The 12,392-nt window shown below is 39.9% G+C and overlaps 1 protein-coding gene and 1 non-coding gene across 3 annotated transcripts in view; one reads left to right on the forward strand and one right to left on the reverse strand.

Annotated features, from left to right (window-relative positions):
• Positions 1 to 12,392, reverse strand: part of LOC113510409 (chloride channel protein 2) — an 81,560-nt gene that overhangs the window by 21,721 nt on the left and 47,447 nt on the right. For both annotated transcript variants that reach the window (XM_052896964.1, XM_052896963.1), the window contains 9 exons: positions 12,065 to 12,187; positions 9,958 to 10,086; positions 9,193 to 9,326; positions 8,433 to 8,589; positions 7,082 to 7,170; positions 6,812 to 6,933; positions 5,851 to 5,952; positions 4,977 to 5,079; positions 3,766 to 3,894 (listed from right to left, as the gene is read on the reverse strand). In XM_052896964.1, the coding sequence (XP_052752924.1) occupies positions 3,766 to 3,894; positions 4,977 to 5,079; positions 5,851 to 5,952; positions 6,812 to 6,933; positions 7,082 to 7,170; positions 8,433 to 8,589; positions 9,193 to 9,326; positions 9,958 to 10,086; positions 12,065 to 12,187 (1,088 nt within the window). The remainder of the gene's footprint in view (positions 1 to 3,765; positions 3,895 to 4,976; positions 5,080 to 5,850; positions 5,953 to 6,811; positions 6,934 to 7,081; positions 7,171 to 8,432; positions 8,590 to 9,192; positions 9,327 to 9,957; positions 10,087 to 12,064; positions 12,188 to 12,392) is intronic.
• On the forward strand, positions 2,914 to 2,995 carry Trnas-gcu (transfer RNA serine (anticodon GCU)). The gene has a single exon. It is a non-coding gene; the product is annotated as a tRNA-Asn (tRNA).

Below are 12,392 nucleotides of genomic sequence, written 5' to 3' on the forward strand. Positions count from 1 at the left end.
TCGATTGTTTGGGTCCCATTAGTGTTTCAACCATGAAGCAGTTGTGTTTGCATGGCTGTATTTTGGTTTGAAGGGTAGAATGAATATAGATATCCGACTGGTATTGGCGATATCGTTATGGGTGGCCATCAACATCCAGAAGAACTCAATATATAGATACCGGATATTATATCTCTACAAAAAGATCGTCCTTTCTTTAACTTTACCAGAGGGAGAATTTGTACAAAAATCGATTGCTTGGGTACCTCTGTCCCATTCGTGTTTCAACCGTGAAGCAGCTGTGTTTGCATGGCTGTGTTTCGGTTTGAAGGGTGGGATATGGCGTGAATTTACTAGGTACAGAAGAATAACACCTGAGTCCTCGGGAATGGCAACGCATGGGGGGTATCATGGGCGAAACAGTATACTCTGTTATGTCCATGGTACTGCTCATGTCTATAGGCGACGGTTACCACTTTCCATCAGGTGGCTCGTCAGCTTGTTTGCCATTCTAAGTTGTATAAAAAAAAAAAAAAAAACTACTGTACTGTACTGTGCTAATAGTACGGATTACTGTTAGTATTTATAGTTGAGTAACACCAAGAGAAAAACTAGTATACAGTAAGTAGTTAACTAAAGCAGAAGTAAACTTAAGTGTCTTATTTATACAAGTGTATAATTTAATTGTTAATATAATTTAATTTTATACATATATTGGTAATTAATGTATAAACAGTCTAAGAATTAAATGGCCCATTTACATTATAATAACACTCGTTTTACTAGAGGGAGACTTTGTAAAGAATTCGTCTGCATGGTTCTGTCCCATACATGTTTCTGCGGTGTAACAGCTGTGCATGACTATGTTTCGGTTTGAAGGTTTTTTTAATGTGTGATAATGGAATGGTAACCCCGTCTGCGCTATCGATATATGCTGGCGGGGCATCATTGAGGGATTATAGGTGACGATGAAAGCAGGCCAGTTAGCCCATCGTCACGAATTGCACTAGAATTAACCACAGTGGTTTCCAGGGGAAACCGCGTGGCGGTCGACCTGATATATACTGTATTGCTAGTAATTGGGCAACTAGACCCCATTTACTAACAATCCCTGGTGGGTTTTATAGGAGACAAATCTAGGTGTAGCAGGAATAACGAAAAGGATATAAGGACTCACCGTCTTGTCGTGGGCTATCATATGATGTCATTATATCCTTTTCATTATCTCTGCCACACCTAGATTTGTCTCCTATAAAAACCACCATTTGATGGTACCTATCGATCCGGATTTCAAAAAACTAGCTTGAACTAGCATTTCATCATCTTAATATTACACGACATCCGGCTCGAAGGACCATCAAATGGTGGTTTTTATAGGAGAAAAATCTAGGTGTGGCTGGAATAACTGGAAAGGGATATAATGACCATCATATGATAGCCCACGACAAGACGGTGAGTCCTTATATCCTTTTCGTATTCCTGCCACACCTAGATTTGTCTCCTATAAAAACCCACTATTTGATGAATGAAGGTGATTGGATAGGATAGGATCAAGGGAAATGAACTTAGCACTAGGTACCGATTATTATTATTATTATTGAACTAGCATATAAATCATTATTAATAAGAATAAATTTATAATAATATTATTACGAAAAATATATAAAATTAAAGAAACGCGCGAACAAATCCCTCTCCCCTCCCCCGGTTTGAATGGTGGGAAAATGCCAAGCAAGTTTCAGGATACGGATGTATAACACCTTAATTCTCTGAATTGCATTGCATAAGGGATAATATGGGCATCACAGTGTATTCTTTGATGACGCTTTAAGGAGGCGGTTACCATTTTTTTTTCCATCAATATATCCTTAAGTACTTAAGTTACTTAGTATCATATGAAGGGTAGTGTTTTAGTAATTAATGATACTACTATGTTCTCGTAGGTTTTAAAATCAAAGAAAAAATAAAGCACTTGAACGGTTATAGTAAGGTGATTCGGGCAAACGATATACTGGCTACATCCAGTGGCATTACTCGATTATTAAAAAGGGAAACGGTTTCCAAATCCATGACATGTAGACAGGTATCACACACTACGTACTTTTTTTTTTAATGGTTGATAATGGAATGGTAACCCCGCCTGCGCTATCGGGATACGCTGGCGGAGCACCAGTGAAGAATAATAGGTGAGGATGAAGTAGGTCAGTTGGCCCATCGTGACGAATTCAACAAGAATTGTTCACGATGGTTTCCAGGGGGAACCACGTGAACCCCACTACGTACTTATTTAACCTTTCTTTGCATGATTTTTTTATATCGGTGAAATAAATCAAGGTGATATAATTTATGTTCAATTAAAGGAAAAATGGTTAAAAAAAATAAATTTGACAGCTATGTTTTCTTTTCTGCAATGGACATTAAAAAGGTATCCAGACACGATCAACTTAAAGTGAACTTGTCCTTTTATATAATTTTTGGGCATTCAATGTTATGATGGAAATTTCCACCATTATGCAATAAAGGGTCAAGGTCTTGGATTCGATTCTTGGTAAAACTAATTTAAGAAACAAGTTATTTCTAAATAGGCTCCGGTTTTGGTGTTTTGGTTTGATCTTCGGATGTTCGTTTCCTGGTTTCTCAAAACATAGTGTTTTTATTTTATAATACTCAGAATGCTAAACAAAGAGCTTGTTTAGCATTAAATTAGTAACTGTTGGAGTCGTCAATGGACATGAACAGCACCACGCACATCACAGAATGCACTGTGGAGACCATGGGACCTTTCAGACGTTAGCATTCCTGAGGCCTATGATAAGGTAAACTGGCTTGACGATCAGGCAAATTGATGCTATTGTGAGACAAGTGTCATTTTAAAATTATCATTAAATGATAATTAGCTTTGTTAGGAATACAATATTCGCCATATATGCACAAGACGAGGTGACCGAGCGGTTAAGGTGATGGACTGTTAATCCATTGTGCTTTGCATGCGTGGGTTCGAATCCCATCTTCGTCGTTATGTTTTTGTAAATATTAATTTATAACATATTTAATTTAAAGATTAATATTTAACTATGTTTTATCAAGGGAAAGGGATTTTTAATAATTGGGTTCTAACAGCCTCATTGCTAGCAATATAACCCTGTCAGATCGATTTCGACGCAGTTCGCAGCAGCAAAACTATTTTGGTTAATTCTTGTAGAATTTGCCACAAGGGGCCAACTGACCTGCTTCCATCCTCACCTGTCATCTCTCACTGGTGCCCCGCCAGTATATACCGACAATGTAAGCAGGATTAGCATTACACTTAATTTTATTATTATTATTTCAGCCATTAACTCTTCACTGCTGAATATAAGACTTCTCCATAAAGGAGGTTTTGACAGTAGTCGCCACACTTGGCAGGCGGATTGGCAACTGCAGTTAAGCTTTTAGAGATGTTTTAAGAGGGACGCCGCTGCATATCTATCAAGCATAAGTTCCCTTGGTCGCCTCTTGCGACACCCACGGAGAAAAAGTAGCCCGTTCTAAGCCGAGCTTATTATAGCAGAGTTTTCTTAAAACATCACCAGACTCTAACTACGGAAGCCAACCCGTATGCCAAGTGTGGCGACTACTGTCAAAACCTCCCTTATGGGGGAGGTCTATGTTCAGCAGTGGACAGTTTTTTTTATACCACTGAGGTGGCAAACAAGCATACGGCCCACCTGATGGTAAGTGGTTACCGTAGCCTATGAACACCTGCAATAAACCACCTACAGTTAACATAAGGAGGCTAATACTTACAATGGAGAAGAAGTATATGATGAGGCATCCGAAGTAGTTGACCTCGGGCGTCTCCCAGTGCGACACGATGGCCGCCTGCTGCGCCGTCAGCTCGTCGCCCCACGTGAAGTTCGCGAACAGTGACAGCACCTGCCGTCATCATTAGTGTGAGACTTTTTTAATGGGTGAAGATGGAATGGTAACCTACCTAGAATGGTAACCTAAATGGTAATACGCTAGTGGGGCACTAGTGAAGGGTGATAGATGAGGATGAAGGCAGGTCAAGGTCAGTTGACCCATAGTGACCTATTGAACAAGAATTAACCACTGTAGTTTCCAGGGGAACCGCATGGAGGTCGACCTGGTGTATTTCCAGCAATGGGCCTATTAAACCTTATTATTACCAATCCCTTTCCCCCTGTGTGCGACGTTGTACAAGATGTCAGCATAGGTACCTCTGTGTTTATGGCGTGAGGTAACTGTGCGTGGCTGTGTTTAGGCTTGAAGTATGGGAGGATATGGCATAAAATATAGAGACAAAAACTTAGTCCTCAAAAATAGAAATAATAGTAATCCTTTCCATTTCGAGTTTAGTACTCTTTTAAAGTTAAACTCACCTTTGCACATTTGCTTACTTCTATCATATTTTTATGTTTATATATGTCAAATACATGGTAGTGGGGGAAAGGAATTGTTAGTATTGGGGTCTACCAGTCCCATTGCTAGCGACATAGGGTATGTTGCTAGCAATGGGACTGGTAGACCCCATTGCTAGCAATATACCCAACCAGGTCGACCTCCACGCGGTTCCCCCTGGAAACAATCGTGGTTAATTCTTATAAAATTTGTCACGATGGGCTAACTGACCTGTTTTCATCGTCACCTCACTGGTGTCCCGCCAGCGCATACCGATAGCGCAAACGGGGTTACCATTCCATTATCATCCACAAGAAAAATACATGGTAGTGTGCGTAATGTCTTTTTTTTTTTCATTGATATTTCTTGCTTCATCTAAAGGCATGAAAACTTTGTCTCAGTACATGTTAGTAATTTTTAGTAATAATAATACATGTATAACAAATTTAATAATGACTGGTTGAACCGTTAAGGTAAAGCTAAGAGTTTACAAGCAAACCAACTCACTTTCACGTTTATAATAATAGTAAGGATTCACGCAGGCAAAGCCGGGGGAAACAGGTAATAAGAAATAGTATAGAGAACACATCGGTTACCTGCCCCTGGTTGCCAAGGTCCGCAGCCATGTACTTGCCGATGCCGGGCGGGAATAGGATGGACATCACCGCCAGCGTCATAAACCCAGGGTAGATGAACCGGCTGTAAAACGTGATTAATTTTATTATTGTAAACTTCAATAGAATGCCTCCAGCCACTTTTGCAACATCACATCTTTCGCCATCAACAGAGAATAAATCCTCAAACCTTAGAACCGCCTGTGCTATTGGTATACGCTGGCACGGCACCAGTGATGGATGACAGGTGAGGATGAAAGCAGGTCAGTTAGCGTATCGTGATGAATTCCACAAGAATTAACCATGCTAGTTTGGGGGGCAAGGGATTGTTGGTAATGGAGACTAAGAATCCCATTGCTAGCAATATACCCAACCAGGTCGACCTCCTCGCGGTTTCCCCTGGAAACTGTCATGGTTAATTCCTGATGAATTTATCATGATGGGCTAATTGGCCTGTTTTCATTCTCATCTATCACCTTTCACTGGTGCTCCGCCAGCGTATCACGTTAGCGCAGGCGGGGTTACCATTCAATTTTCATCCAATAAAAAAAAACCACGCTAATTTCCAGGGGAAACCGCGTGAAGGTCGACCTGATAGGGTATATTGCTAGTAATGGTGCTGGTAAATCCCATTATTAACAATCCCATTCCCCCCGTTTATCTTATTGAGGGGATGAGAGGATAAAGGATTGTTAATAATGGGATATAACTGCCTCATTACTAATCAGACCGAGCTTCGGAAGGTGTCTCTTGAAAACCACAGTGGCTAATTGATTATCCGTCACACTATTGTGTGAGAAGAGGACGGAAACAGTTCCTTATACTATTAGAGAGGGACAGCAACACGATTACTGACTTCTTCTGCAGGAAGTTGCTGAGCGTCTTGGTGTTCCTCATGAAGAGCACGTACTGCCGGTGGATCCACACCCAGAGCGCGGCCATGAAGCCGCACACTATACTGTAAACATTTAACAACACCATTGTAATATTTTTAACAAAATATTTTACTGCACTTACTGTTATCCTGCGGAAGTCCATATCACTGGTTATTTGGTAAGATTTATTTTATTTAATTCTTCTACCATTACTATGTGTGCGACTGCCAACACTCGAAAATTGACCATCACTAACTTTTTTTTATGCAATTTAGAATGGCAAACAAGTTGACGGCCCACCTGATAGAAAGTGGTAACTGTCGCCCATAGACATGAGCGGTACCATGGACATAACAGAGTATACTGTTTCGCCCATGATACCCCCCATGCGTTGCCATTCCTGAGGACTCAGGTGTTATTCTTCTGTACCCAGTAAATTTACTGCCATATCCCACCCTTTAAACTGAACCTTTATAGCCATGCAAACACAACTGCTTCACGGTAGAAACACGAATGAAACAGAGGTGCCCAAGCAAACGACTTTTGTACGGGGGAAAGGGATTGTTAGTAATGGAGACTGAGAATCCCATTGCTAGCAATATACCCAACCAGGTCGACCTCCTCGCGGTTCTCCCTGGAAACTATCATAGTTAATTCCTGATGAATTCATCATGATGGGCTAACTGGCCTGTTTTCATTCTCATCTATCACCCTTCACTGGTGCTCCGCCAGCGTATCCCGTTAGCGCAGGTGGGGTTACCATACTATGTTCACCCATAAAAAAAAACTATTTTTGTACAAAGTCTCCCTCTGGTTATATTAATATTAGCTGGATATCCATGGTACTGTTCATGTTTATAGGAGACGATTACCATAAACAGTATGGGACAGGGTAACTGTTACATGCTTTGCTCCCTGTGAAGTCTGGTCGTGGCCACTCACCCTAGTAGTACGAAGACGGCGAACTCCTGCGGGTCGAAGGGGAAATCCTGCGGGAGGCTGGTGGGGAACAGAGGCTTCACAGTTGGCGTTGCGCCTGACCATACCGATAGTAAGCGGAACATCTGCGCAAAACACACACACACAATTTTTATGAGTAATTTTTCATATTACAATAAGCAGTCTATTAGTAAAAACTGTGTAAAAAAGGTGACATGGTTTTTTTTATGTTGTGTGTTTTGTATTTGTGTACTTTGACGTACGTATACTTACGATAGCACTGCAGCACGCCGCGAAGAAGCCGCGCCAGTAATTCCTCACGGCGAAGTATGTGGTTGTTACTTCGATGGAGAACAACACGCCTGGAATATGTTGTATGGCAATTAGTAGTGTGGCGCGGAGTAACACAGCTACTCATGTCAGGAGGCGCCCTCTGGGCGAGAGATACGCAGAAGGGTTTCCAATCCGCTTGCCAAGCGTGACAGCTACTGGCAAAGCCCCCAAGGAGGAAACTTACTTTCAGCAGTTAGGGGGCAGTTAAAGGCTGATATGGTGATAGTAACGACGACAGTAAATATTATAATTGTAAATAAAGCAAATATGAATAATAAAAGTGTTTCATAATTATTACATTACTTTTTTTTATTAATATCTAAGTAATAATACAAATATGAATAAAAAAAATTCTACAAGTTCTTTTAAGCAAATTAGAATGGCAAACAAGCTGACGGCCCACCTGTAGACATGAGCAGTAACATGGACATAACAGAGGATACTGTTTCGCCCATGATACCCCCAAGCCATTCCTGCTTCGATCGTTGCCATTCCTGAGGACTCAGGTGTTATTCCTCTGTAGCCTGTAAATTCACTGCCATATCCCATCCTTCAAACCGAAACACAGCCATGCAAACACAACTGCTTCATGGTAGAAACACGAATGGGACAGCGGTGTCCAAGCAAACGACTTTTGTATAAAATCTATCTCTGCTTAAGTTAAAATAATGATCACATTCATCAGTTACATGTGACTTTTTTATACCATAAGGATGGCAAACAAGCATACAGTCCGTTTGATAGTAAACAGTCACTGTAGTAACACTAGGAGTATCACGTGCGTGTTGCCGATCTTGAAGAACCCCATGCTGTAGTCTCTAGGGAAAACCTCGGCAGGGAGCTCATTTCACAGCCTGAGTGTTCGTGGGGGAAAATTTCTCTGATAATCCACTGTGTCTATTTAGGCTTAGCCTGTGAGGATGAATTCCCTGTTCATGGCGGGCGGTGCGATGATAAAAGGCTGCGAAAAATTATATGGGCAAGATGGGAGGGAATAACATCTGAGTCCTCAGGAGTGGCAACGCATGGGGGTATCATGGGCGAAACAGTATACTCTGTTATGTCCATGTTACTGCTCATGTCTATAGGCGACGGTTACCACCTTCCATCAGGTGGGCAGTCAGCTTGTTTGCCATTCTACGTTGTATAACAAAAAAGCAAAACAAATGCGGAAATGACTGCGAATAGAGAAGAAAGAACGAGAAACGCCGACCCCGGATAAAACAATTGGGACAAGAGTAGATGTAATAGTAGTGTAGATAGTAGATGATAACGATCTGTTTGCACTTGCCTCCGACAGGAGCCGCGAAGCACGACGCTACACCGACGGCGCAGGCGGCGGCCAGCATCTCACTGGTGCGGGACTCGTTCGTGTAGATACCTTGGAAAGTGGTCACCAACTTCGACAGCAAAGCGGCCACCATGGACGCTATGTGTACAGACGGGCCCTGTAATATTATAATATGTATTATTACTAGGGGCAGATCGAGAGACACAGAGTCGTCTTTATGAGCACTTCGTATTTCACTTGTTTTTACTGTATTTGTTTTTTGATGGGTGAAAATGGCTAACGGGATACGCTGGCGGAGCACCAGTGAAGCATGACATGAAATTTTGTTCATGTTTCTGCCGTAAAGCACGACTGTTTTACGGCAGAAACATAAACAAAATTTCTTTTCTTTAGGCACATTAGTACCCAAGCAAACGACCTTTGTACAGCTTCCCTCTGGTAAAAAAAAAATTCTTGTTCATAAATAATAGTTCTGTCTCGTCTATTAACTCTGCAGCTAAGTAGCTTCATGTTATGTTCCTATTTCAATGATCAGATATGAAGGTAACATTACTGGGGACTTCCAATCCTTGTGACATGATCATGTTGAGTTTCAGTTAATATTCTTCTGTTACACAGTTTGGCAATGTAAGACTGATCTAGTGCCACTCAAGGCATGCACAATACACCAAATATAGAGCGGCCGTTCTAGGTTAAATATGCTTGTTAGTAGCGTAGATAGACTGGGACGACCGCTCCACTGATAGCGTCCGCCACTCACCTCTTTTCCTAATGGCAGCCCTGAACCAAGCGTAGCTGTCAATCCTACTATTTTCGATATGAGCGCTCTGAACGTGAGGTATTCTTTTAGATGTACCCCCCTTAATATCGTCTTCATTTCTGGAATGCCCGACCCTGAAATTTAATATATGAAAATGTCATTAAATAAAAAAAAATCCTACACAGGCATTATATTTTACTTATCAACATTTGCAAGGATTGTTAGTAACGAGGACTCACGGACTCATAGCCTACTATATACCCTGTTAAGTTGACCTTCAAGCGATTGGGCGTTGGAAATCTAAAATATGAAATCCTGTTGAATTCGTCCCGATAGGTAAAATTAAATATAAGTGAAATAACTTCCATTTTACTCGCCACTTCTCAGTGGTGGTAAACGCTGGCGGGGCATCATTGAGGAATGATAATTAAGGAAGTAAAGGCAGATCAGTTAGGTTATCGTTATAAATACATCTGGAATTTAGCACGATGGTTTCCATGGGGGACCGTGGGCAAGTCGAACTATCAGTCCACATTACTAATAATCCCACCCTCCTCCACCACATGTGGATCAACGTTCCTTTTTATCACAAGAGAAGCTATAACACATAAAGGCAACACCATTCAGATCAATACCATCGAAAATGCAAAAAACATAGTGTCTTCGTACAAATGTTTTGGACTTATTATATTACAAGTGACATTCAAATATATTATTCATATTTCTATATATTATTAACGTTTATACTCTCAGAATCTCACTCACCTATGCTCTGTGCAGCGACGATGTGCACGAAGCCAGCGGCGAACAGTATGAGGCAGATGGGCAGCGACACCCACGCCACATACTGGCTGAACGTCGATGTCGCTACGTCCTTGTACATCCACATGCGAGCTGGAAGGTAAAAAAATGACTATTTAAAAATGGTTAAATTTAAATTTACTTGAATAAAAATATTTCTTTTTCCCTAGCTTAAGGCTAGATGAACATATCAATTAAAGTCGTATACAGCTTTTACAGATAAATGTTAATTTATACTAAGGTAACAATCATACAATTAGTGAAGACTTAAACATTAATACATACATACATATCTGTCACGCCTGTCTCCCATTAGGGTAGGCAGAAACAATGGAACGCCAAATGCTTCGATTCAAACAAACCTCTTTCGCGTCCTCCACATTCATCAATCTTTTCATACACGCTCGCCGGTTACGGGTACTTTTAATTTGGCCCATCTTCAGCACGTCGCCTATTCGGTCGACATACGTCCGTTTAGGGCGGCCCCTACCGACATCGCCATTCATTCTTGCTCGAAAAATCTCTTTCGTAATTCTTCTTTCACCAATCCTTTCCAAATGTACAATCTATATTATTAGTAAGCTTATTAATCTATTTGCAAAAAGTACTTTACCATATTTTATTTCGTATGTAGTTTTATCATTCATTCACATTCTTTTTGTATTATATATTGACCTATTCTATTTCACGGTGAAAGGTGAGGTGAGAAGTGATATTTTCACCTCTGTGAATGTTGAGTACAACTATAATTGGACTGCAAACTTATAATGCTATTGTTGTATTATATTGGTAAAAGATTTATTTGTAATCTGTTGGTGTACCTCAGAAATAAATAATTAAATAAATGAGTAAGGATATATATTTTACATTATTACATGTATCATATCTCTATATTTTAGAAATAATAGAATTTGCATCGTGCGTCCAATCAAACTGTTTATAATTACTTCTCTCCATCCAAAGGTTGCCTGGAAGAGATCGCTCTTAGCGATAAAGTCGCCCATTGTTTTCTCATTGTGATTATTTATTGTAATTGTTTATATTTATAATAAGTTTACTATTGTAATCTTTTGAAGGAAACAATAAAGAGTATCTGTCTATCTATCTATCATTTTAGATATTAATACCTTTATACCAGTTCATTGTCCCATGTGACATTTTGCATGACCCACGATGCAGTAAGTGTAAAAAAAATCTATTCAGACATATTAATTACCTGTCACTGTCCTTCGAGGCGTGAAACAAAAACAAATGCACTCATTACAACCTAGATGTTAGGTTTCGGCTGAAGTAATAGCATGGAAAAGTGGCAAATAACTTTTTTTACGCAATGTGGAAAGGTAAACAAGCTAAAACTAAAAAGGTGGCTAACAGAAAAATGTTTATACTCAGTTAATGAATATTTTAATCATTTTAAAGCTTAAATATGTGACTCGATTAATTGATTGTAATTCGTAATCTATATAATTTATTATTAATATGTAAATATGTTGACATCTATATAATGTGACGTATATAAGTAAAATAGTAGTAGCATAGCATAGTAGCACGATTCAATAAATTGTGTACGCCAGACTCTGGTGAAAAGTGTGAACCATATTTGAATATTATGTACCATCCTTTATACCACTTTTCAAACAAAATAAAGGTATTTGTATTTCGTATTTGTATTTGTAAGCTGGCGGTGATGCTCATCTGATGGAAAGTGGTAACTGTCGCCTATCTATCTAACACCATCATATCTACGTTACTCCTCATGCATTACCATTGCTGAGGACTAAGAGCTATCTTCCTTTCCTGTGGGTGTCGTAAGAGTAACTAAATGGTCGAGGATTGGGCAACAGCGTCCCTTTTAAAATATTACCAAAATCTAACTGCGGTTACCAAGCCGTCTGCTAAGCGTGGCAATTATTGGCAAAACCTACCCAGGCCAACTAACCTATTTGCATCATCACCTACACGTATCACTCCTGACTGGTGCAGCGCCAGCGTATACCATTAGCACAGACGAGGTTACCATTCCGTTATCATCCATAATAAAAATATTAAAGATATTTGATAAATCACTCACCATTATTACAGATGCCTATCCCCCGGTCCATGGCGTAATTGATGCACGCCATGATGATGCCCAGCAATGCCAGGAAGATCCAGTCCTCGCCGAGGCGTGCGAATGTATGCCGCCAGACATACCCTGTCACAAACTTCACATCATTTTTCATTTACTATCATCTATTTTATACCAAAAAGGTAATCAATTACTTAGTATGTATACGCAATAGATGGCGTTAATTCAAAATTTTAATAGTTTTAGTTGGTATATCGTTAAAAAAATGTATAATAATAGTATTCAAGGTCTTTAGAGAGAAAAAAAATTAAACACGCAATTTAAAACTCAA

This window comes from Galleria mellonella, unplaced genomic scaffold (assembly GCF_026898425.1).
Source record: "Galleria mellonella isolate WM207_F2 unplaced genomic scaffold, CSIRO_AGI_GalMel_v1 utg352, whole genome shotgun sequence".
NCBI classification, from domain to species: Eukaryota; Metazoa; Arthropoda; class Insecta; order Lepidoptera; family Pyralidae; genus Galleria; species Galleria mellonella.